This window comes from Ovis aries, chromosome 1, assembly GCF_016772045.2.
Source record: "Ovis aries strain OAR_USU_Benz2616 breed Rambouillet chromosome 1, ARS-UI_Ramb_v3.0, whole genome shotgun sequence".
NCBI classification, from domain to species: Eukaryota; Metazoa; Chordata; class Mammalia; order Artiodactyla; family Bovidae; genus Ovis; species Ovis aries.
Genome location: NC_056054.1, coordinates 45,547,786 through 45,572,761, shown reverse-complemented (window position 1 = coordinate 45,572,761; position 24,976 = coordinate 45,547,786). Strand labels below are relative to the sequence as shown.

General features: G+C 38.0%; 1 protein-coding gene across 2 annotated transcripts in view; it reads right to left on the bottom strand.

Annotated features, from left to right (window-relative positions):
- Positions 1-24,976, bottom strand: part of LRRC7 (leucine rich repeat containing 7) — a 621,984-nt gene that overhangs the window by 381,341 nt on the left and 215,667 nt on the right. For both annotated transcript variants that reach the window (XM_027971033.3, XM_060410795.1), the window contains exon 3: positions 7,715-7,917. In XM_027971033.3, the coding sequence (XP_027826834.2) occupies positions 7,715-7,917 (203 nt within the window). The remainder of the gene's footprint in view (positions 1-7,714; positions 7,918-24,976) is intronic.

Below are 24,976 nucleotides of genomic sequence, written 5' to 3'. Positions count from 1 at the left end.
TGGAGGAGCCTCGAAAATTATCCTACCTCACTTCCACCTCTTAAGTCAGCATTAAAAATGAAAACAACAACCAACAAATTCAATGAGAGAGTTTTATTTTCTATGTTCTATGCAGATATTTTTTGGGCTCCAAAATCACTGCAGATGGTGATTGCAGCCATGAAATTAAAAGATGCTTACTCCTTGAAAGGAAAGTTATGACCAACCTAGACAGCACATTCAAAAGCAGAGACATTACTTTGCCAACAACAGTCCGTCTAGTCAAGGCTATGGTTTTTCCAGTAGCCATGTGAAATTTGGACTGTGAAGAGGGCTGAGCACCAAAGAATTGATGCTTTTGAACTGTGGTGTTGGAGAAGACTCTTGAGAGTCCCTTGGACTGCAAGGAGATCCAACCATTCCATTCTAAAGGAGATCAGTCCTGGGTGTTCTTTGGAGTGAACGATGCTAAAGCTGAAACTCCAATATTTTGGCCACCTCATGTGATGCTGGAAGGGATTGGAGGCAGGAGGAGAAGGGGATGACAGAGGATGAGATGGCTGGATGGCATCACTGACTCAATGGACATGAGTTTGGGTGAACTCCGGGAGATGCTGATGGACAGGGAGGCCTGGTGTACTGTGATTCATGGGGTCGCAAAGCGTCTGATACGACTGAGCAACTGAACTGAAATGAACTGATCCAGATATGTGCCAACATTGCCAGTCCTCACCTCTGGCTGCTGTCAAAGGTCTTACTCTTTGCAAGATAATATACATTGTTTCAGAGGAAGTTGTGGGGACTTTTTACAACAATGATACAGTATTTCAGCAGTGTTTTACTACTGGTTAACAGGATTGAACTGTACCAGAAATCTTATAGAGATACAATTAACCCTAAGGTTTTGTTGAGGGAAGTAAACGGTGGTGGTGGGCATTGTTATTTTGTCTAAGAATAACACTGGTAAAGATTCTCTGTTAAGGTGATGTTTGAGCACAGACCTGAAGGAAATGAAGCAGGAGGCCATGAGGAAGGGCAGCACTGGCAGGGGAAAGAGAAGGGGCCGTCTCTGGCCAGAGAGCTTGCCTGACTTTTATGTGCAGGCTCAGCCGAAACAGTTCCAGCACTGTTGTCAAAACCCATTCTTTGCTCATTCACTTGGAGCTCTATTTTACCTGCAGGCATAATTCAGGTGTGTTTTTATTGGTCATTTATTTTTTTAAAGAGTCAGTGAAGATATCTTCCATGTCACAGCCAGTGACTGGATCCAAGCTATGCCAAAATTTTCACCCATCTAAAACATACCTGTTTGATAAACTCTTGTCTGCTTTATACTGGATAATCAATTTCTCAGCCTTATAGCCTTGCATGAGTGACCAAGATAGAGTAATGAGCACCATCCATCTGTTTATTGGTGGCCTTGCCAGCCCTTGCCTGGCTTCCCAATGTTTGTTTCCTTCCCAGAAGAAGCAACTGTTGATATGGAAGTTTTTTTTTTTTCCCCTAGCATCTCTCAGCTTAAGAACAATATTCTGAATATAATGGATGAAATATCATTAAGATGATGAAGCATCTGGGAAGCATATCCTTGAAAAGTGGTTTGAGAAACTTGGAAACTCATCTTGGAAAACAGAACTCTAAACCAATGTATACAAAATCCTTTAAAATGATTTGAAGATCAAGGCAGTAATTCCAGAAGCATAGTTCTTTATCTAGAGAAGGCACTCCTTCATAATGTTAGCAGCACTCTGAGTGCCTAGCCAAGTTTTAGATGGATAGACAGGTGAATGGATCTCCATCATTAACATATTGCAGAATTTGCAAATAACCAGACATTTCTGAGAATATAATGGTCTGATTCTTAAGTGAGTGGCTTCTTCCACCATAGAAAGGTTCATGAAGATGTTGGATGACTGTTCTAAAAAGGAAATAATAGACATTTCTGCACTGTGTGGAAAATTGGACTAGTTATCAGCTATAGGTTCTTAGAGATCAGTGGTCCCTGCCAACACAACATGGGGCACAAAGAAAAATTTCAGGTATACATTTTTGACTTGTTACTATAGCATAATTGATTCTATCTTAACTATAACACAGTCTTTGATTTTAATTTTGGATAGAAATTTAACATCCCATGTGGCCTACGAGAAGTTAATTACCTTTTCTGACCTTGATTTGCTTATTATAATAATTAAGGGCTTAAATAAAATAATCTCCAAAGGTGCACTTACTGCAAAATGTCGTAACATGATTCTGTGAGTGAAGGAAATTCTCTGGGGAACTGGTGGTATTGTCTATTACACATGCACTTGGAGTAGCTATTTGGGTAAATAACCTATCACTCATTATGGACAGAGGATGCGATGGTTGGATGGCATCACTAACTCAATGGACATGAGTTTGAACAAACTCCGGGAGATAGTGAAGGACAGGGAAGCCTGGTATGCTGCAGTTCGTGGGGTCACAAAGAATTGGGCACAACTTAGCAACTGAACACCACTATGGACAGAGGACTGTTTTTCTAGAAGCTGTCTTTGGAGATTCCAGTTAGAAATGAAGACATGCCACAACATTTTTTGATGGAGAGTTTAACATGCAGAACTATTTTGAAATCTTACTATTCTACCCAGGGTAGTTAATATGGAGAATTTTCTTTCTCTGTGGTATAAGAATGATAAATACCAATTATTGATTTTTTTTTATTCTAAGTTCTCCATAAACATTATCACACCAAGCACCCTACCTACTTATATATCTACCTATGTACATATGTGTGTGTATATATATATATATATATATATATATATATATATATATATCTGTCTGTCTAACCTAGGAATTGATGCTATAATTTTCCCAGTTTTGCTAATGAAGAGACTGAGGTTTTCAGAAAATGAAATACCTTCTCAACCAATTAGCAGTGCTAGGTTCTGATACCAGGTTTGTCTGAGTCCAAAGCCAAGGTTCTTAATCTCTAAAATAATTCTGGATAGTTTAAATGGAGAAAATTTAGTAAGTACAGTATTTCAAATTTAGTCCCATCATCTTGCATATAAGGGCTTCCCTAGTAGCTCAGCTGATAAAGAATCCACCTGCAATGCAGGAGACCCTGGTTCAATTCCTGGGTCTGGAAGATCCCCTAGAGAAGGGATAGGCTAACCACTCTAGTACTCAAGCTTCATTGGTGGTTCAACTGGTAAAGGATCTGCCTCCATGCAGGAGACCTGGGTTTAATCCCTGGGTTGGGAAAGTGCCCTGCAGAAGGGAAAGGCTTCCCACTCCAGTATTCTGGCCTGGAGAATTCCACGGTCTATAAAGCCCATGGGGTCACAAAGAGTCAGACACAACTGAGCACCTTTCACTTTCACCTCTCTTTCATATAAAGATAAATTGACCTCTTCTACCAAATTCACTCTGTGTCCTTCAATTTTGGTTCATATTGACTTTACAAAAATTATTTCTATTATCTTTTTCAAAGTTTCTCTTCAATTTCAAGAAGTTTCTTTGTAGTTTTTTCCTTTATTGCACTTTTTTCACATTTGGCTTTCCACACTACTTCATTTATAATATACATCTGTGATGTTCTTGTACTTTGTATAATTTTAAGCTTCCAATTCCAAATAACAAGTAAAGCAGCACTAAATTATAAGCTGTGTGGGTTTCTATCACTGTGTGAAAGGCATGTCATTTTTATATTTTTACCTTTCAAGCAACACAGATTGAACTATTTCTCATCAAAAGACTTCTTATTCTTTCATATCTATTTTTGCGTCTTTTCTGACACACTCTTGACATTCTTTTCCTAATGCCATTAACCTTGATTCTGTTCTCTACCTGTTGCATAAGAACTTAGATATTCATGGCCAGCTAGAACACTCTCAGTATAAAATATCAGAATGAAGATAATAAAAAAAATTACAAAAGGTAATTTTTGCCATAATGTAATATCGAGAATACAAATGGTTATCTCATTACTCAACAAATCTGAAATCATAATGGTAACAATGTCAAAATAGTACCAGAAAAACAGTAAACTAAGAGAGCAAGTAAAAAATACTATATTTAATCTAACTTTGAAAACTTTAAATCTCCTAAGGACTCAATATTTTGCCCACAAGTCCTTACAAACTTTGATGAAGATGAACTGTGATTGTATAGCATTTGGTTTGTAGTGTACATTGTGGTAATCTCCCCTCCAGTCTTCCTACCTCTTTCTCTTGTATTGCTGCCAGTAACCACAGCTCCACAGAGGTGGCCCATCACTGTTGAACCCAATCAGAATAATCCTGTTTTTCTTGCACAGTGGATCCCATGGCAAAAGGATCAACAATGAACATGTGACTCAATTAAGTCCAGTGGGATCTAAGGACAAGGTAACCGAGGAGTTCTGGAGGAGCTACTTCTTGTCCTTCTTAGAAAAAGAGAATGTTTTCAGAAGCCAAATATTTCTATTTTTGGAGAATGTGGAAGTGAACACTAGAATCGCTGTAGCCATCCTGCCCCCTTAGGGAAAGCCAGCCTCAGGAAAATTATTCCCACATAAAGCAAATAGAAACATACCAAGTCTGGAGCGTGTCCTGAAATGCATTTTCCATTTATGTGAGCCAATCAAGCCTATTTCTTGTTAAGTCAGTTTGGATTGTGGTTTCTGTTAATTAAAACACATAAGGTAGCTCAGACAGTAAACAACCTGCCTGCAGTGTGGGAGACCTGGGTTTGATCCCTGGGTCAGGAAGATCCCCTGGGGAAGGAAATGGCAACCCACTCCAGTATTCTTGCTTGGAGAATTCCATGGACAGAGGAGCCTGGCGGGCTATGGTCCATGGGGTCACAAAGAGTCTGATACAACCGAGTGACTAACACTTTCACTTTTTCAGTGGACCCTAATTGATATGTCAGCCCTTTTGTTTCTTAATTTACCTATTTTTCAATCATATAGAAATATATACAGGTATTATTATGATCAGATTGTGAAATCAAATAATTCAGATCATATCTCAATATTAGATGCTTTAGAAGAAACTAATCTACAGGGTTGTTTTAGGAAAGTAATAATATTGAGCTTTGAGAGCCAAAGAAACCCTGAAAGATTATGTGTAAAATCTTTGAAATATGTAAAGCATACTAATAACAAAAGATAACCATTTCTCCTAAATTCTAATACAACAGAAAAGTGTTATTAAAGTCCTTGACTCACTTGTATTATTTTTCTTTATTGTTAATCCAAGCTTTCCTCATTAAGCTCCTAGTGATTTGATATGTAAAACTCTCCAACAGCATTATCTGTCTGATGTGTGAAGTCAAACCCTGCTGTGTGGCTCTCAAGACCTTTCATAATCTGAGTTCTTTCTGCTCTCCTCCTCTACCTACATATGTCAGCACTCTCCCACCTGCACCTGGAGCTCCAGACCCTTCACAGTTTTGCTGCTCCTCTCCTCCCCTTCTCCATACATTCCATCTTAGTTTTTGCTTCTGTGCTTTTTGGCCCAGCCCTCCTCTCCCCCCTCCAACAGTAGTACTCTTCTCTGGACATAAGCTCTACCACAGGACTTGGTTCTTTGGCTCTGATTATCTGTCATTGTGCATTCACCTCTAAATCTTCAGTTTTCTCTGTGATTAGGTTGTCAGACCCTTGAGAGCAAGGAATGAGACTGATTTCTCTTGTAATTCACTAAAGTTTCAACTACTGTTTAGTTGAGTAGATATTAAATGAGTATGTATTTGATCAATTGACCATGTGCTGGCTATTTGTCTTAAAGACTGTTTCATGGACCTAGAAAAAGATGTTAAATATCTGGATTGCCTTAGAACTACCAGATATAGCAAATAAATATACAGGATAGCCAGTTAAATTTTACTTTCAAATAAATAAATAACTATTTACTTTTAGCATAAGTATATCTAATGCAATATTTGGGGTATAATTATACTAAAAATGGCTTGTTTAGTAGTTTAAATTTTAAATTTTACTGGATGTCCTTTATTTCATCTGGAAATTCTAAATGGACCTGACGTAAAAAAACCAAACAAACAAAAAAAACCATTGTGTTTAATTTCTTAAATTAGAGCTAAATACCACATTTATGAATTGTTTAACTTTATATAGTTTTGCCAATGAAGTCCTATAGCACATGAAATTCTCTGCATTATTTCATCTAGCGGTGGCAACATATAAATTGAGTATTCATTATGTAAAAGTCACCATGCATCCTCCTGTACAGGGACGCAAATATGAATAAGATGCTTCCTCTGCCCTCAAGTAGTTTATAGCCTGGTAGAAGATACAGCTCATTTTAGTCCTGTCTCTAGTTACGTGCAATGTGGATGTTAATCCATATGGAAAAATTTTTTTTAGGCCTGACCCAGCCCTCCTGGGCAAAGATTCAAGATGACACTATACATTTAGGTTATCAAAAATGAAGAATATTTGCTTTGAAGTATATATTAAATAGCTCCTGTCTCTGAAGTATTATATAAACACCATAATCCATCATCCTAAATGAAGATAATTTTCAAAAATTCTTTTGATCAGAATACTTTATTCTGCTTTTGACAATTAAGTTAGCTTTTATGATGCAGGGCTTCTCTCATAGCTCAGTTGGTAAAGAATCTGCCTGCAATGCAGGAAACCCTGGTTTGATTCCTGGGTCAGGAAGATCTGCTGGAGAGGGGATAGGCTACCCACTCCAGTATTCCTGGGCTTCCCTTGTGGCTCAACTGGTAAAGAATCTGCCAGCAATGTGGGAGACCTGGGTTTGATCCCTGGGTTGGGAAGATCCCCTGTAGAATGGAAAGGCTACCCACTCCGGTATTCTGGCCTGTAGAATTCCATGGACTATACAGTCCATGGGGTTGCAAAGAGTCACTGAGTAACTTTCGCTTTGTGATGAAGGATTTTTTTTCTGGTTCTTGGATATTTAATATGCATTTTTTTAACATAAGCAATAGAAATGTATTGCATGACATTTTTTTCTCTCTGAGCTATCACATAAGTTCTTCACAGGTAGATGCCATGCCCAACTACTTAATCCGAGTCACTTATTTAGGTGAACAATAGGATCCAATGATTTACATTTTATCTTTCTGCTGTGTAGCCTTGTCTGCTTCAGCTAATTCTCCAATCTTTCCTGGTCATAGTCAGTGTGTGTTCATGTGTATGCAAAATTGATATTAGTTAAATTTTTTTTAGCTACATGATATTTATAAGTTATATGCCATATAAACTCAGTGATATTTGTTATAATCAAAGATTTCAAATTCTAGAAACAACAGCATGTCTTCCATAACAGTATTCTTAATTTTTTGTCTGTATGTGTATGTATAAGAGCATTACTTAGACTTAACATATAATTTAAGGCTTTAAAACAATGTTACCTTAACATACAATATTCAAATTTTCAGTTCTGGAATAGAGAGTACTATATTTTCTCTTTCTTTTCTAAATATAAGCTATTGATCTCAACTCACCAATCTGTATTTTCTTGAAGAGCATCTTAAATTAAAATAAAAATGCATATCCCATAAAGTAATGATTTCCATGGTTATTAACATATCACAAGAAGTTGCAAATGGAATGGCATTAAAAGGTGATGAAACTATTGGGAAAAGTTATGCTAACTTGAATGATTTGTCAATTACCTAGGTAGAAGGCTATAGTTAGCATTATCATTATGCCAAGTCTTTGGAGCTATGAAATACTCATTTAAAGTATGTGTTTTAGGTTGTCAAAAATTACCTTTGGTAGCTCTTCAATTTGATTGGCATCTAGGTAAAGTTCCTCTAATGTCCGTTCAAAGTTAAAAACCTCCTTTGGCACCTGCTGAAGGCTGCAGTGGGAGTAATCTAAAACTGAGATGATTTCTTCTTCACCTCGGAAACATCGGCACGGCACCAGACGGCCAATGATTTTCCGCTTGGTGGTCATCTCCAGGCACTGCACTAGAGAAAAACAGAAAAACAAAAAACCAACTGCTTAACCACCAGCCTTGGAAGGCATTCTTAAAATATTTAAAGCTTAGAAATTTAATTATGATTATATTTTATAATTATATAATGCTTTAAAAAAGTTTACATAAGACATGCATATGCATTATATCATTTAATCCGTAAGGTATATAAGACAGATTTTTATTAACATTTAACAAATAGAAATGGATTCAGAAAGGGGCAGATAGTTCCCTTTGTCACACACGTTTGGAATGGCAGAACTGGACCAGAACACAATCCTGACAGTGCAAGGCTTACACTCACATTTGAAACATAGTTCTATAATATAGATTTTTAAAATTTTATACTAATTGCAGTACAGGATAGAAACCTCCAGATTTGTTCAAAAAATATATTTCCCTCATTTCTCCAAAATATTAATAGTCAAGTTTTACCCATAAGGTTTATGATTTCCTCTTTTTGACTCAAATTTATTCCATTAATCAATAATTATCTATTGAGTAGCTAATGTGCTCTAGACATTCAACTATGAACTAGGGAGAGAGACATAAATTGAACAAACTCCCTGGAGACAGCTGTTGGAGACAGCTATATTGGTTATTCACTTCAGAATAAGAATCCGTACTTATGAATCCTTTTATTTTAATGGGCGAAAACAATCATGGCAGAAATTTCTGTGATGTCCTGACATATCTTTCACTAGATTGGCACCAACCAAATGCTATGAAAACTTGCATGAATTGGTATCATGGCACCTACCACACTTCATTAAAGTTACTGTTTTTCAAGTCATTTTTTTCCTAGACTCTAAGCCTCTTGAGGGTAGAAGCTATTTTGTTCATTTTTACATTTGTCTTGGTGCTTGACATATAGTAGACAAGCAATAACCAATGTAAACTAAACAAATCAATTCATGAATGAACAGATGGATATATTTGAGAGTCTGTCCTCAACCACCATCAGATACTGGTAATTAGCTTGAAAATCTTCTCATTCTAACTAAAAGGTCACTATCTCTGGAATGTCTCAGGATAAACGAATAGCATCTTCCTTGGAGCTACCAGGCACTAATCTCACTGCTTCCTAATTATGTGTACTATTTACCCATGTACTAGGTGAGTTCTTGAAGGAGAGCATCTTGTCTTTTTCATCTCTGAATTCATAGTAACAGCATAGTTTGCCATCTGCAGAAACAGTATTGAATGAGCATCATCTTGAAACTTGTATTTTATTCACTGATTTATTTTTACTGATCAACATAAACCTGTTGCAGAAAAAGAAAGTAGCAATAGTTGACAAAAACAATGCAGTATTTTGTTTTGGAATGGCTTAGATTAAATCAAATTTGGAGGCAAATGAATATGATATGCTTAAGAGATGGTGAAAGTTCAGCCCAAAGCCACCTTTATTCTTCCTTTAACTTATGAAATTTATAAAATTATATTTTGGGGCACATGAGTCAGCTCTTACATATGGTTATTTGTACATGGTAATTTGTAGAAGGTTTATCTAAAAACATTAAAAAGATGACCTTTCTTCTCCATTAGTTTCTATCTTTCAAAATCCTACATTTCTCATTTCTGGGAGCTTGAATCACAAGGTTTTGGAATTGTTGTTTTACCTGACCTTACTTGAAAGCCCTGATTACAGGCTGATCTCTACATAGGATCTAGGACATATAAACAGCCAGTAAATGCATCTAATATCTGACACATACTATATCTGACATACACTAGGCACCTACCAAATGTTTGTTGAGGTTATTGTAGTTGTAAAAGGTAAGTGATGATGGCTCAGACTATGGGAGTAGCAGTAAGAATGGGAAGAAGTGATAGACTGGCAAGGTATTTAAGAAGCAGAATCCCTAGCGTGGGTGATGGATTAAATGAGAGGTGGAAAGGGTACTGTAGGGAGAATTCTTGAAAAATTCCCAAGTTTTTAAGTCTCTAGTAGCCACATGACTACTCAGCTGTGATGCCATAAAGCTGACTCAAGGCATTTATGCTGTCTGTCTCTATGATTCACAGCTGATGAATCAATTGTTGATACATTGTTTTTACCCAGTACATTACACTCACCCTTTTGTGCCAAACCATGTGGCTATTTCTTGATGCCCATCTGTTGTTTCAACTGCAATTTTTTTATTGTGAAGAGAAAAAAGAGAATATCCAAGCCTGTACCTGAACCGTTTGGTCAGAGTGTCTACCGTCCAGGAAGGCTTTTGCAATTTAATGCACTTTTAGTACTGCTTTCCCTTTTGTTCAAAGCATTGTTCCTCTGATAATCTCATTGCCTGCCAGTAACCTCTTTCTTTAGTTCAGTTCAGTTCAGTCACTCAGTCATGTTCGATTCTTTGTGACCCCAACAGACTACAGCACACCAGGCTTCTCTGCCCATCACCAACTCCTGGAACATACTCAAACTCATGTCCATCGAGTCGATGATGCATCCAACCATCTCATCCTCTGTCGTTCCCTTCTCCTCTTGCCTTCAATCTTGCCCTGCATCAGAGTCTTTTCTAATGAGTCCCTTCTTCACAACAGGTGGCCAAAGTATTGAAGTGTTAGCTTCGTATCAGTCATACCAATGAATATTCAGGACTGACATCTTTAAGGGTTGACTAGTTTGATTTCTTTGCTGTCAAAGGGACTCTCAAGTGTCTTCTCCAACACCACACTTCAAAAGCATCAATTCTTCAGCACTCAGCATTCATTATGGTCCAACTCTCACACCCATACACGACTACTGGAAAAACCATAGCTTTGACTTGATGGACATTTGTCAGCAAAGTAATGTCTCTGCTTTTCAATATGCTGTCTAGGTTTGTAATAGCTTTTCTTCCAAGGAACAAGCGTGTTTTAATTTTGTTGCTGCAGTCACCATCTGCAGTGATTTTGGAGCCCAAGAAAATAAAGTCTGTCACTCTTTCCACTGTTTCCCCATCTATTTGCCATGAAGTGAGAGGACTAGATGCCATGATCTTCATTTTTTGAATGCTGAATTTGAAGCCAAGCTTTTCACTCTTCTAACTTTCATCAGGAGGCTCTTTATTTCTTCGCTTTCTGACATAAGGGTAATGTCATCTGCATATCTGAGGTTATTGATATTTCTCCCAGCAATCTTGATTACAGCTTGTGCTTCATCCAGCCCAGCATTTCGCATGATGTACTCTGCATATAAGTTAAATAAGCAGGGTGACAGTAAACAGCCTGATGTAGTCCTTTCCCAATTTGGAACCAGTCCATTGTTCCACGTCCAGTTCTAACTATAGCTTCTTGACTTGCATATGGGTTTCACAGGAGGTAGGTAAGGTGGTCTGGTATTCTCATCTCTTGAAGAATTTTCCACAGTTTGTTGTGATTCACACATTCAAAGGCTTTAGCATAATCAATGAAGCAGAAGTAGACGTTTATCTGAAATTCTCTTGCTTTTTCTATGATCCCATGGATGTTGGCAATTTGATTTCTAGTTCCTCTGCCTTTTCTAAATCCAGCTTGAGCATCTGGAAGTTCTCGTACTATTGAAGCCTAGCTTGGAGAAATTTGAGCAGTACTTTGCTAGCGTGTGAGATGAGTGCAATTGTGCAGTAGTTTGAACATTCTTTGGCATTGCCTTTCTTTGGCAATGAAAACTGACCTTTTCCAGTCCTATGGCCACTGCTGAGTCTTCCAAATTTACTGGCATATTGAGTACAGCACTTTAACAGCATCATCTTTTAGGATTTGAAATAGCTCAGCTAAAATTTTATCACCTCCACTAGCTTTGTTTGTAGTGATGTTTCCTAAGACCCACTTGACTTGCACTCCAGGATGTCTGGACCTAGGTGAATGATCACACTATTGTGGTTATCTGGGTTGTTAATATCTTCTTTGCATAGTTTTTCTGTGTATTCTTGCTATCTCTTCGAAATATCTTCTGCTTCTGTTAGGTCCATACCATTTCTGTCCTTTATTGTACCCATCTTTGTCTGAAATGTTCCCTTGGTATATCTAATTTTCTTGAAGAGATCTCTAGTCTTTCCCATCCTATCATTTTCCTCTATTTCCTTTGCAATGATCACTTAGGAAGACTTTCTTATCTCTCCTTGCAATTCTTTGGAAACCTGCATTCAGATGGATATGGCTTTCCTTTTCTCCTTTGCTTTTCCTTCTCTTCTTTTCTCAGCTATTTGAAAGGCCTCCTCAGACAACCATTTGCCTTTCTTTTTCTTGGGGATGGTTCTACTCTTTCTCATTTCAGTTCACTACCTCTAGAACCCATTGATGACTTTGGTATCTAATTTATGGATTATCTATTCATTGTAACTCCTTGCATTCCTGATGTATATTCCTTAGACATAATAGCTTTCAACTTTTTCCACCCTGAATTTCTAAGAAACTTAATTGTAATGCTACTCCATGATTTTTCCCTTACAGATTTTTGCTATATAACATGGTGGTTTACCTTTCTTCTAACAAATTCTCACACACTTATAACCAACCAAAATACATATAGCAATTTTGTTTTAAATTAATAATACTTATTTTACCATAGCTATAAATATCACTATAATTCAATTACATTTTATTTCTTCTGCATCTTTTTTTTCTTTAAAATTGCTTTATGTTTTTCTTTTTTTTAATGTATCTTTCACACATTCAAGTTGCTGACTATCTCCTCCTCTCTTGGTATAGTGAAAAATGTGTAATTTACCCCCAAGGATAATCCTTCAGGAGCACTCTACCTTCCTGTTTCTGTCTGGAGTGGTTCCTTTTCTAGATCTTATACACACACACACACACACACACACACATATAAGTGTGTGTCTGTGTATGTGTGTGTGTGTGTGTGTCTGTGTATATGTGTGTGTGCATTTGATCCTGGAATAGCTCTTCATTGTCATTCTGTAAATTTTACATTTCCTTCTTCTGTTTTATTCCTATTTCCTGAACCCCTTGTCTTTTTCTTTTTAGACTTACTGGACTATAACACCCAATGGTGAGACATAATATCCAGTAACTCACTGAGAGAGAATATACAGCAGGAACATGTTTAAACCTCTGCATATATGATCATAGTTTCATTTCACCTACAAATAAATTTAAAGTTTGGTCAGATATATACTTCTAGGTCAGAAGTAATTTTCTTTACAAATTTGAAGTCATTTTTAATACATTATTTTTTAGATTTCAAGGTTGTTGTCAGGAAATCTAACTCCATTACTATTCAAATTCCTGTTTTACGCCCACTTTCCCCTCTGCCAGAACATTTTAGAACTTTTATCTTATTCTTAGTCTTTTGAAATTTCAAGATGATGTGCTTTGGTATGTTTTTATTCATTTGCTGGGTACTCAATGGGCCCTTTCACTTTGAAAGCACTTATCCTTCCCTTGTTAAATCTTCTAATATTTTTTTAATTGAGAATTTCCTCTTCATTGTTTTTATTTTTTTATGCCATCCTGATCAGTTGGACCTACTTCTTAGAATTACCTGGTAATTCAATTATTTTTCTTTTGTAATTTTCATGCCTTTGTCTTTTTATTATATTTTCTGAGATATTGTCTCAACTTCATCTTTTAAATCCATCTCCTGCATTATCTTTTATCAGGTAACATATTCATACTGTCCAAAAATTATTTATTCCTTCTTAAAGCATGCTCCTTTTTCACAGTGAAAGTGAAAGTGAAGTCACTCAATCGTGTCTGATTCTGCAACCCTGTGGACTATAGCCTACCAGGTCTGACTTTGTGACCCTGTGGACTTGTAGCCTATCAGGCTCCTCTCTCCATGGGATTTTCCAGGCAAGAATACTGGAGTGGGTTGCCATTTCCTTCTCCAGGGGATCTTCCCAACCCAGGGATCAAACACAGGTCTCCCGCATTGCAAGCAGATGCTTTAACCTCTGAGCCACCAGGGAGGCCCGCTTTTTCATAGTATCATGATTTTATTTCAGGGTGCCATATCACTTTCATTTCTCTTAGAAGATAGCATTGTTAAGTTCCTAAGTCAAGTCTGAATCTTTGCAATCCTATGGACTGCAGAATGCCAGGTTTCTTTGTCCTTCACTATCTCCTAGAGTTTGCTCAAATTCACGTTCACTGAGTTGGTGATGCTATCTAATCATCTCATCCTCTGTCACTTCCTTCTCTCCTGTCTTCAGTCATTCCCAGCATCAGGGTCTTTTCCAATGATTTGGCTCTTTGCATCAGGTACCCAAAGTATTGGAGCTTCAGCTTCAGCATCAGTCCTTCCTATGAATATTCAGGGTTGATTTCCTTTAGGATTGATTGGCTTGATCTCCTTGAAGTTGAAGGGACTCTCAAGAGTCTTCTCCAGCACTACAATTTGATGGACTTTTTTTGTGTGTGTGCCTTTTCCCCCTTGCTCCTTGCATTTATTCTGAGTTCCATTTTCTGTTTGGTCTTTTGGTCTTTATCTTTCATGATAGAGGTTTTTCACAAGTATCTGGTGATCCCTGGCTGTCCTTCAATTATGAAGAGTGACTCCCTACAGAGCTAATTGGAAGCTTTGTATGCATAATAAGTTTCACTGCAGGATGACTGGCAGTCAGTCAAAGAATGTTCTGGTCTTCTGCCTGAGGCATAACTATGCAGTTTTGTAAATAAGGATCTAAGTCAGTTTTTCTATTTTCACTACTAAGTTTCTCCAGTTCTTTGTCTGGTACTTGTCTCCAAGACTCTTAAGGAGAGCTATGAAGCAAATTAATTTTTGTATCCCTTTGTGGAGAAGGAAATGGCAACCCACTCCAGTGTTCTTGCCTGGAGAATCCTGTGGACGGAGGACCCTGGTAGGCTGCCATCTATGGGGTTGCACAGAGTCTGAAACAACTGAAGAGACTTAGCATGCATGCATGTCTGTGGGTATATTATAATGTAGCTGACAATGTACTTTCTATACAGATAAATATAAACTACATTGTCTTTCCCTGTCTTCTTAAAATTTGTTGAAATCTCTTATCTCTTGGTATCTTTTCTTCAATTTTCTCTCTCTTTGGGAGTAAATGCATTAAAAATTTTATTTTAGTTTGGTGGAATTTTGGTTGTAAGTTCAGCTCAACAAGGTAAGTAGGAGATTAACTTCCATGTTAAAAAGAAAGTTTTCCTTTCTTTAATCCCCTTCATACTTTTAATCCCTTCTTATCTGACCTACTAGGAGTATTGGACTAGAATGACATTTTTTTTTTCACAAACACTCTCTTCCTTTCGCTCCTCTGACTTCACACTCTTCTGACATTTATCCTTCTGCTTATGTTCCTCAATTTCAGTCTTTTAAGAAGATCCATCTTCTCTTACAAACATTGACATTTAAAATATTAGAGTTATTCCCCAGCTAGTCTTGTTGCCCTTTTAATTGTATGCTCTCTCCCTTTCAGTCTTTACAATCTCACTCACCTTTCCCAACTCTTTTCATTTCAAATTTCTACTCAGATTTATTTCCCTCATCATTATCTCAAACATAACAATGTTCAAAATTGAAGAAATGCTTTTCAAAGGTATGAGTCTATCATCATGGTCAAGAATTTAGACTCTGAAGCCAATTCCTTGGCTGTATGACTCTCGGCACATATTTAACCTCTATCTGTCTAGTCCTCTCTAAAATCAGAGCACCTACCAAGCCTGTAGAATTGCACCATCTAGTTTTAAGTATTCACTGAGTGTTCTGCCCAAACCTCCTCTTCCTGTGTTCTCAGTCTCAGAGAACAGCCACACAGTTCACCTAGTTTCTCAAGATAGAAAGCTTAGCAATATTCTTGGCTCCTCTCATTCTCTCACTTTCCACATCCAACAATAACCAAGTCTGAATCCTTCAATAGCCAAAACTTATCTTGATTCAGGAAGGTTTTTCTTCATTTTAACTCCCCAGCAATGTTGTTCAATTATTGTCTCCTGCCTATGTACCTGTCTCTACCACTCTATTTTTCTCCCACCACAGTGAAGCTGGGGTGACCTTCTAAAAATGCAAATATTATGTCATCATCTTACTTCAAATACTTCAATGTCTCCTCTCTGTCTTCCAGACAAAGTCAAAAGTTTTTTACTGTGGCTTGCAAGTATGATATTGTCCTCTGGGCTGACTGGGGCCTTCCACTCTCAGACCCAGTGCTCTGTTCCACCTCGTTAGGTGCCACTCTTCTCCTTGTTTTCAGTGCTCTTTGTAATCGTGGCTTCTTTTACCACAATCAGGACTACCTGATCTTTTTTTCTATGAGGGTCTTCATAAATAGCTCTGCTTTTGCTCAGGGCACATTTCCTTGCTCTTTTCTAAAAATTTAGTTTCGAATGGAAAATAGCCTCTCTTTATTCAATATGTTCCAACTGTGTCCTCTTCTCTGTATGTTCCAACTGTATGCTGCAATAGCCGTTGATCACATTTTGATTACTTATTCAAATAAATCTTGTTCACTAGATTGACACCTCTGCAAGGAGAGGGACCATGTCTAGCCTTTCAACAACATACATTTCTAGTAACTTTAGTATTGAATATCTGGTTCAGAATAGGTACTTTAAAAACATTAACTGTATTAGTGAAAGAATATGAGAACTAAAGATGATTATAGTGACCTTTATTTATATAGCTTTGGAAAATTTCAAAACAATTTATAATCAATTACCTTGTTTTATCAAGACAAATAGACATCCATATATTATTGTATTTTAATAATAAACTAATTAAAGTTTAGTAAGTTTGTAATGTGCATAAGGTCACACACAGAGTAATTAGTAGACTGAGATTAGATTTCATTTTTCCTGACCCCAAAGCCACCATTTTTTCCCCATTAGCAGACAATGCATTGCATTTACAGTGATATTTAGAAAGCAATATTTGAGAATTTATCAAACATGAATTTATCAGTAGTTTTACCACACACACACACACACACACACACACATTTGATGGTTATTTACACACAGAATACTTCATAGGTACAAATAGAATGAAGGGGTAGCAGTGAGAGAAGTAACATTGCTCTCTTTTATCTGATGATAAAGAGTTTAAGCTTTTTCGAATGTCGAAAGTATGGAAATATAAGGTAGGATGAAAAAAGTGTTTCAGGAATTGAGTAGGTCATAACACACAAGAAAGCACATAAATATTACACACATGACATACAGAAGCATCATTTACTTTCTTTCTGAAACACGACCATTGCCTGGTATACTATAGAAGTGTGCAGCTTCACGTCTAGTATATGGACTTTGACTCAGAAGCAACCTGATTTCCTGTCTTACTACATACCCTTAGGAAATATCCCAAAGAGGGATTTTTAGATTTTCAGGTTTTCAAAGGGACTTAAAAGGCAAGACAAAAATATTAATCTCTTCCTGTTAATATCCTTCCAATAAATTCCATAAATCAAAGTTGAGAGTATATTATTTTTTAGATTATCACTGCATAGATTCTCTTCTCTCTTGAACATTATTTTTAAAATCTAAATTGAAGAGCTAAAGGGAATTTTTTTACAACCAAAGCATACAGCCAACAGTCTTCCTATCAACACTCTCTGAATCAAATGCATTTAAATAGCAGCACTCACTAACACAGCCTAAACTAGCTGAAGAAGCAGAAATATTCATCTTGATATATTCCTCAAATCCTTCTCTATTCATAATTTAAACCAAAGAGAATTTCAACCACTTGAGAATTATGTCTGCAGAGGTTGACTCAAGCAATAAGAATATGTGTATCAAAACATCTGCTTTTCAGTACCTTTGCATTCTCTAGGATTTTTTAGACCCATTATGCCAATTTTCTTTTAATTTAAGTCTGAATTTGGCAATAAGGAGTTCATGATCTGAGCCACAGTCAGCTCCCGGTCTTGTTTTTTGCTGGCTGTAGAGAGCTTCTCCATCTTTGGCTGCAAAGGATATAATCAATCTGATTTTGGTGTTGACCATCTGGCGATGTCCATGTGTAGAGACTTCTCTTGAGTTGTTGGAGGAGGGTGTTTGCTATGACCGGTGCGTTCTCTTGGCAAAATGCTATTAGCCTTTGCCCTGCTTCATTCTGTACTCCAAGGCCAAATTTGCCTGTTACTCCAGGTGTTTCTTGACCTCCTACTTTTGCATTCCAGTCCCCTATAATGAAAATGACATCTTTTTTGGGTGTTAGTTCTGAAAGGTCTAGTAGGTCTTCATAGAACCATTCAACTTCAGCTTCTTCAGCATTACTGGTTGGGGCATAGACTTGGATTACCGTGATATTGAATGGTTTGCCTTGGAAACAAACAGAGATCATTCTGTCGTTTTTGAGACTGCATCCAAGTACTGCATTTCAGACTCTTTTGTTGACCATGATGGCTACTCCATTTCTTCTAAGGGATTCCTGCCCACAGTAGCAGATATAATGGTCATCTGAGTTAAATTCACCCATTTCAGTCTGTCTTAGTTCGCTGATTGCTAGAATGTCCTTGTTCACACTTGCCATCTCCTGTTTGACCACTTCCAATTTGCCTTGATTCATGGACCTAACATTCCAAGTTCCTATGCAATATTGCTCTTTACAGCATTAAATCTTTCTTCTATCATCAGTCCCATCCACATCTGGGTGTTGTTTTCGCTTTGGCTCCATCCCTTCATTCTTCCTGGAGTTATTTCTCCACTTATCTCCAGTAGCATATTGGGCACCTACTGACCTGGGGAGTTAATCTTTCAATGTCCTATCTGTTCATACTGTTCATGGGGTTCTCAAGGCAAGAATAATGAAGTGGTTTGCCATTCCCTTCTCCAGTGGACCACATTCTGTCAGACCTCTCCACCATGAGCTGTCTGTCTTGGGTAGCCCCACATGGCATGGCTCAGTTTCACTGAGTTAGAGAAGGCTGTAGTCTGTGTGATCACATTGGCTGATCTCCAAGCCAGGCTTTAGCAATATATGAACCATGAACTTCCAGATGTTCAAGCTGGTTTTAGAAAAGGCATAGGAACCAGAGACCAAATTGCCAACATCTGCTGGATTATGGAAAAAGCAAGAGAGTTCCAGAGAAACATCTATTTCTGCTTTATTGACTATGCCAAAGCCTTTGACTGTGTGGATCACAATAAACTGTGGAAAATTCTGAAAGAGATGGGAATACCAGACCACCTGACCTGCCTCTTGAGAAACATGTATACAGGTCAGGAAGCAACAGTTAGAACTGGACATCATAGAACAACAGACTAGTTCCAAATAGGAAAAGGAGTATGTCAAGGCTGTATATGGTCACCCTGCTTATTTAACTTATATGCAGAGTACATCATGAGAAACTCTGGGCTGGAGGAAGCACAACCAGAATCAAGATTGCCAGGAGAAGTATCAATAACCTCAGATATGCAGGTGACACCACCCTTATGGCAGAAAGTGAAGAAGAACTGAAGAGCCTCTTGATGAAAGTGAAAAGGGAGAGTGAAAAAGTTGGTGTAAAGCTCAACATTCAGAAAACTAAGATCATGGCATCTGGTCCCATCACTTCATGGCAAATAGGTGAGGAATCAGTGAAAACAGAGGCTGACTATTTTTATGGGCTCCAAAATCACTGCAGCTGGTGATTGCAGACATGAAATTAAATGACGCTTGCTCCTTGGAAGGAAAATTATGACCAACCTAGACAGCATATTAAGAAGCAGAGACATTACTTTGCCAACAAAGGTCCGTCTAGTCAAGGCTATGGCTTGTCCAGTAGTCATGTATAGATGTCAGAGTTGGACTATAAAGAAAGCTGAGTGCTGAAGAATTGATGCTTTTGAACTGTGGTGTTCAAGAAGACTTTTGAGAGTCCCTTGGACTGCAAGGAGATCCAACCAGTCCATCCTAACAGAGACCAGTCCTGGGTGTTCATTGGAGGAACTGATGTTGAAGCTGAAACTCCAATACTTTGGCCACCTGATGCAAAGAACTGACTCATTTGAAAAGACCCTGATGCTGGGAAAGACTGAGGGCAGAAGAAGGGGATGACAGTGGATGAGATGGTTGTATGGCATCACCGACACAATGGACATGTGTTTGGGTGGACTCCAGGAATTGGTGATGGACAGGGAGGCCTGGCGTGCTGTGGTTCATGGGGTTGCAAAGAGTCAGACACGACTGAGTGACTGAACTGAACTGAACTGAACTGATGCCAATTTTATCCTTGCCGAATATTTCATCCCTGGAAAGTTAAAAGGACAACGGCAAGTTCAATCTTTCCAAGATTTCTTGTGATAAATACTCTGGCTGTCCTCATCAGTTGGCACAGTCTTACATTTTTCAAATGACAAATGTTTCTAATTTATTCACTGAAAAACCCTTTGCCACAGGAATATGGAAACCTGCCAATCTCTCTCCATGTCCTACTTCAAGAAACATCTTTAAAACCAATACTTCACCTGAAGTAGTCTCTGAAACTCCCTTATCAAAACAGTATCATGGTGATTCTTGGACTCCAAGTGGATCATCTGAGGCTCGTTTGTTTTTTGATTATTCACACACTCACATTTCAAAAATACTCAGATTGCATGGGTTTGTTTTCATCTTATCATTACAATATCTGAAAGCCTGCAAGTGTTACCCACAATTTGATTTGCTATTATTACAAGAAAACCAGTTTGTCTTCAAGATCAAAGGACTGTTATTAGGAGAAACACATTTATGGTCTTTAATGCTGATATTATGACATCAGCAATCAAAACAAGAAATCAAGAAGGAAAGGATGGTGCCTGGTACCATGAAAAGGCTTTTTAAATACTTCTAATTCAGCTTTTAGGCAAGTGACTTGTTTTAAGACTAACAGTGCTTCCATTCTCTTTCCTCACATATTTCCCAGGAATTTTCATCCACTGAGCAGAATGTCTCTTTCTACAAATGATTCTTAATATATACCATCTCTGATTTAGTTTTTAACTGCTTAATGAGTTACCTATTTTTAAATACAATTCAACTATTCTAAAGCAGAACTTGAAAATATTTGCTAAGCTCCTAATCTGTACCAGACATTGTGCCTCCCTTCTTGATTTCTTGCTTTGGCTAACTGTGTTTTAATTCTCTTAATGCTGTTCCTTGGAGTCATCTTTTACTTCTCCTTTCTTTCCTTCTATATTAGACATTCAATGTCTTCCCTTTCCTTTCTCTACCATTCAGTCAATCTAGTTCAAACTCAGCATCTCTTAGCAGTACTGCCCAAAGTAATATGGTACAAAAGTATACTATTTTCAGACATCCTTCCTTACAATAATTTATTCAGCAAATTAAATGTCTACAATGTGTTAGGCACTGGGTTATATGATGGGAAGAACCAGTGAGCAAAGAGCTACATTCCCTGCTCTGGATAAATCTCCCTGGATAGTGAGAGAGATAAATATTCAACAAAAAATTAAGCAAATAAATCCACACTTGTTCATTGAGATAATTGCCATAAAAGAAAACATTAGAGAATTATCTATTTTATATATTTACACATAACATAGCTTGATTAATCCTCTAAAATGTATGTTCATTCCCCAGCTCTAAAAGCTTCACTGAGTGTACATTTTTAAATAGAAATATTTCCCAGTTCATATTCCCAGGTCATACCTTCTTCTAAGACATAAGCAAGCTGTGTTAGCAAATTGAGGCCTAAGAGTTCTTCAGGATAAAGAGATAAGCTTCTTTTTATTCAGTGTTTCCTAAACTGCTTAAAATTTAAAACATATAAAATGTTACAGTTTATCAACATAATTAGTCTTCTAAATCATACATTTTAGGAAAGGCTCCAACAAAGATCCTCCAACAAAATTCTTTAGTTTGATAGTCAGGCTCTTAATCTAAATTTTCAGCTATTTTATCTAGTACTTTTGAGTTTATGTTCTATCTTACACCATCATTCAGTTCAGTCTCTCAGTCATGTCCAACTCTTTGCGACCCCATGGACTGCAGCACGCCATTCTTCCATGTCCATCACCAATTCTCTGAGCTTACTCAAACTCATGTCCATCGAGTCACTGATTCATTCCAACCATCTCATCCTCTGTAGTCCACTTCTCCTCTGCCTTCATTGTTTCCCAGCATCAGGGTCTTTTCCAAGGAATCAGTTCTTAATGTCAGGTGGCCAAAGTATTGGAGTTTCAGCTTCAGCATCAGTCCTTCCAATGAATATTCAGGACTGATTTCCTTTAGGATGGACTGGTTAGATCTCCTTGCAGTCCAAGGGACTCTCAAGAGTCTTCTCCAATACCACAGTTCAAAAGCATTAATTCTTCAGCGTTCAGTTTGTTTATAGTCCAACTCTCATGTCCATACATGACTACTGGAAAAACCATAGCTTTGACTAGATGGACCTTTGTTGGAAAATTAATGTCTCTGCTTTTTCATATGCTGTTTATGTTGGTCATAACTTTCCTTCCAAGGAGCAAGCGTCTTTTATTTTCATGGCTGCAGTCACCAGCTGCAGTGATTTTGGAACCCCCTAAAATAAAGTCTCTCACTATTTCCATTGCTTCTCCATTTTACATGAAGTGATGGGACCGGATGCCATAATCTTAGTTTTCTGAATGTTGAGTTTTAAGCCATCTTTTTCACTCTTCTCTTTCACTTTCATCAGGAAGCTCTTTAGTTCTTCTTCACTTTCTGCCATAAGGGTGGTGTCATCTGCATATCTGAGGTTATCAATATTTCTCCTGGCAATCTTGTTTCTAACTTGTGCTTCCTCCTTCCCAGTATTTCACATGATGCACTCTGCATGTAAGTTAAATAAGCAGGGTTACAATATACAACCCTGACATACTCTTTTCGCAGTTCAGAACCAGTCTGTTTTTCCATGTTCAGTTCTAACTGTTGCTTCTTGACCGGCATACAGATTTCTCAGGAGGCAGGTCAGGTCGTCTGGTATTCCCATCCTTTTAAGAATATTCCACAGTTTGTTGTGATACACACAATCAAAGGCTTTGGCGTAGTCAATAAAGCAGAAATAGATGTTTATGGTATTACCATAGAGTAGTAGGATTGAAACACTGATCCGTTTTCTTCTATGTCAATCCTGCCACTCTATGGTAATGCCATTCTATCTTTATATTGAATAATTTTATCTCTGGTTATTATAATTTGTTTGCAGGTCTTCTAACATCACAGTAGTTCATTTCTCCATCTGCTAACACACATTGCTTGTGCTCTGATAGAAAAGAGATCCTCAGATATTGAATTTGGATCACTTATGAAGCTCAAATTTTTCTTTTTAAAGTCTTCTCTAACTGTTCCAGACTATAAATAATGCCACTTGCCTTGTCTTCCTCCTCCTCCTTACTATTATTATTATCATCTTAGCACTAACTAAAGAATATCACCATAAGGATTAGAGAATCAACCTTTAAAAAAATCTCAAGAGGAGATTTGTATTGAGTAGTGGCAGTTATGAGCTTATTCAAAAATCTCTCTTTGAAATTCCCTGGTGATTCAGTAGTTAAGAGTTGGGAACTAGGGCCCTGACCATGTAACTAAAACCAAAGAAGTTAACAACAACCAGAACAAAAAACCCCAACATTCTCCATATTGTATCACATAGGTGAATAACAATATTTCAGTAATTCTGACCTTCTTCCATACATCCTTTCTTAGAATTTTTATCTACTGACTTACTTAAATATGTAAATATGACTATAGAGGACAGTAGAAATCAAACTTCAGTTTTAGCTTAAAATAACCCAAGTTCCTGAAAAAGTTCTAATTCTGTAATAAAATGGTACAGTTACAATTCTTGAAGAACTTTGCTTTCAGGCACATTTTCAACATTCGTTATAACTATCCTGAACCATGTGAACCTGAGCCACGAGCAGTATAAAGTAACAAATTTCTAATTAAGGTATTCTCAAAGATTTAACTTTCAAAAAGTAGTAACCTAAAGTAGAGTCTCTGGAATAACATTGGAAGCCTTGTTTATATAGAGATACAGAATAAGAAAATGGAAGAGAAATAGTCAGAGTGCGGGCTGCAACGATGTGCAGAGGGGCCCAGAGGAGCTACCCCACGTCCGAGGTCAGAGGCAGAAGTCGGGAGGACCCCATGCCCGAGGGGCGGCAGCCAAGAGGAGCTACCCCACATCCGAGGTCAGGGGCGGCAGCCAGGAGGGGCTACCCCACGTCCAAGGTCGGGGGCAGCAGCCTCGAGGAGCTACCCTGCGTCCAAGGCTATGGGTGGCAGTCGGGAGGAGTTGCCCCACGCCTGAGGCCAGGAGCGGCGGCCAGGAGGAGTGACCCCATTTCCAAGGAGCGGTGGCTGCACGGGCACCAGAGGGCCTAGAGGAGCTATTCACATTCAGGCCAGGAGGGGCAGCGATGAGGAGATACCCCTCATCCAAGGTAAGGAGCAGCAGCTGTGCTTTGCTAGAGCAGCGGTGAAGAGATATCCCACATACAAGGTAAGAGAAAACCAAATAAGACCGTAGGTGTTGCAAGAGGGCAGAAACACTGAAACCATACTCACAGAAAACTAGTCAATCTAATCACACTAGGACCACAGCCTTGTCTAACTCAATGAAACTAAGCCATGCCTTGTGGGGCCACCAAAGATGGGTGGGCATGGTGGAGAGGTCTGACACAATGTGGTCCACTGGAGAAGGGAATGGCAAACCACTTCAGTATTCTTGCCTTGAGAACCACATGAACAGTATGAAAAGGTAAAATTATAGGATACTGAAAGGAACTCCCCAGGTCAGTAGGTACCCAATATGCTACTGGAGATAAGTGGAGAAATAACTCCAGGAAGAATGAAGGGATGGAGCCAAAGCAAAAACAATACCCAGTTGTGGATGTGACTGGTGATAGAAGCAAGGTCTGATGCTGTAAAGAGCAATATTGCATAGGAACCTGGAATGTTAGGTCCACGAATCAAGACAAAAAGGAAGTGGTCAATAAGAGATGGCAAGAGTGAACATCGACATTCTAGGAATCAGCAAACTAAAATGGACTGGAATGGGTGAATTTAACTCAGATGACCATTATATCTGCTACTGCAGGCAGAAATCCCTCAGAAGAAATGGAGTAGCCATCATGGTCTACAAAAGAGTCCAAAATGCAGTACTTGGATGCAATCTCAAAATGACAGAATGATCTCTGTTCGTTTCCAAGGC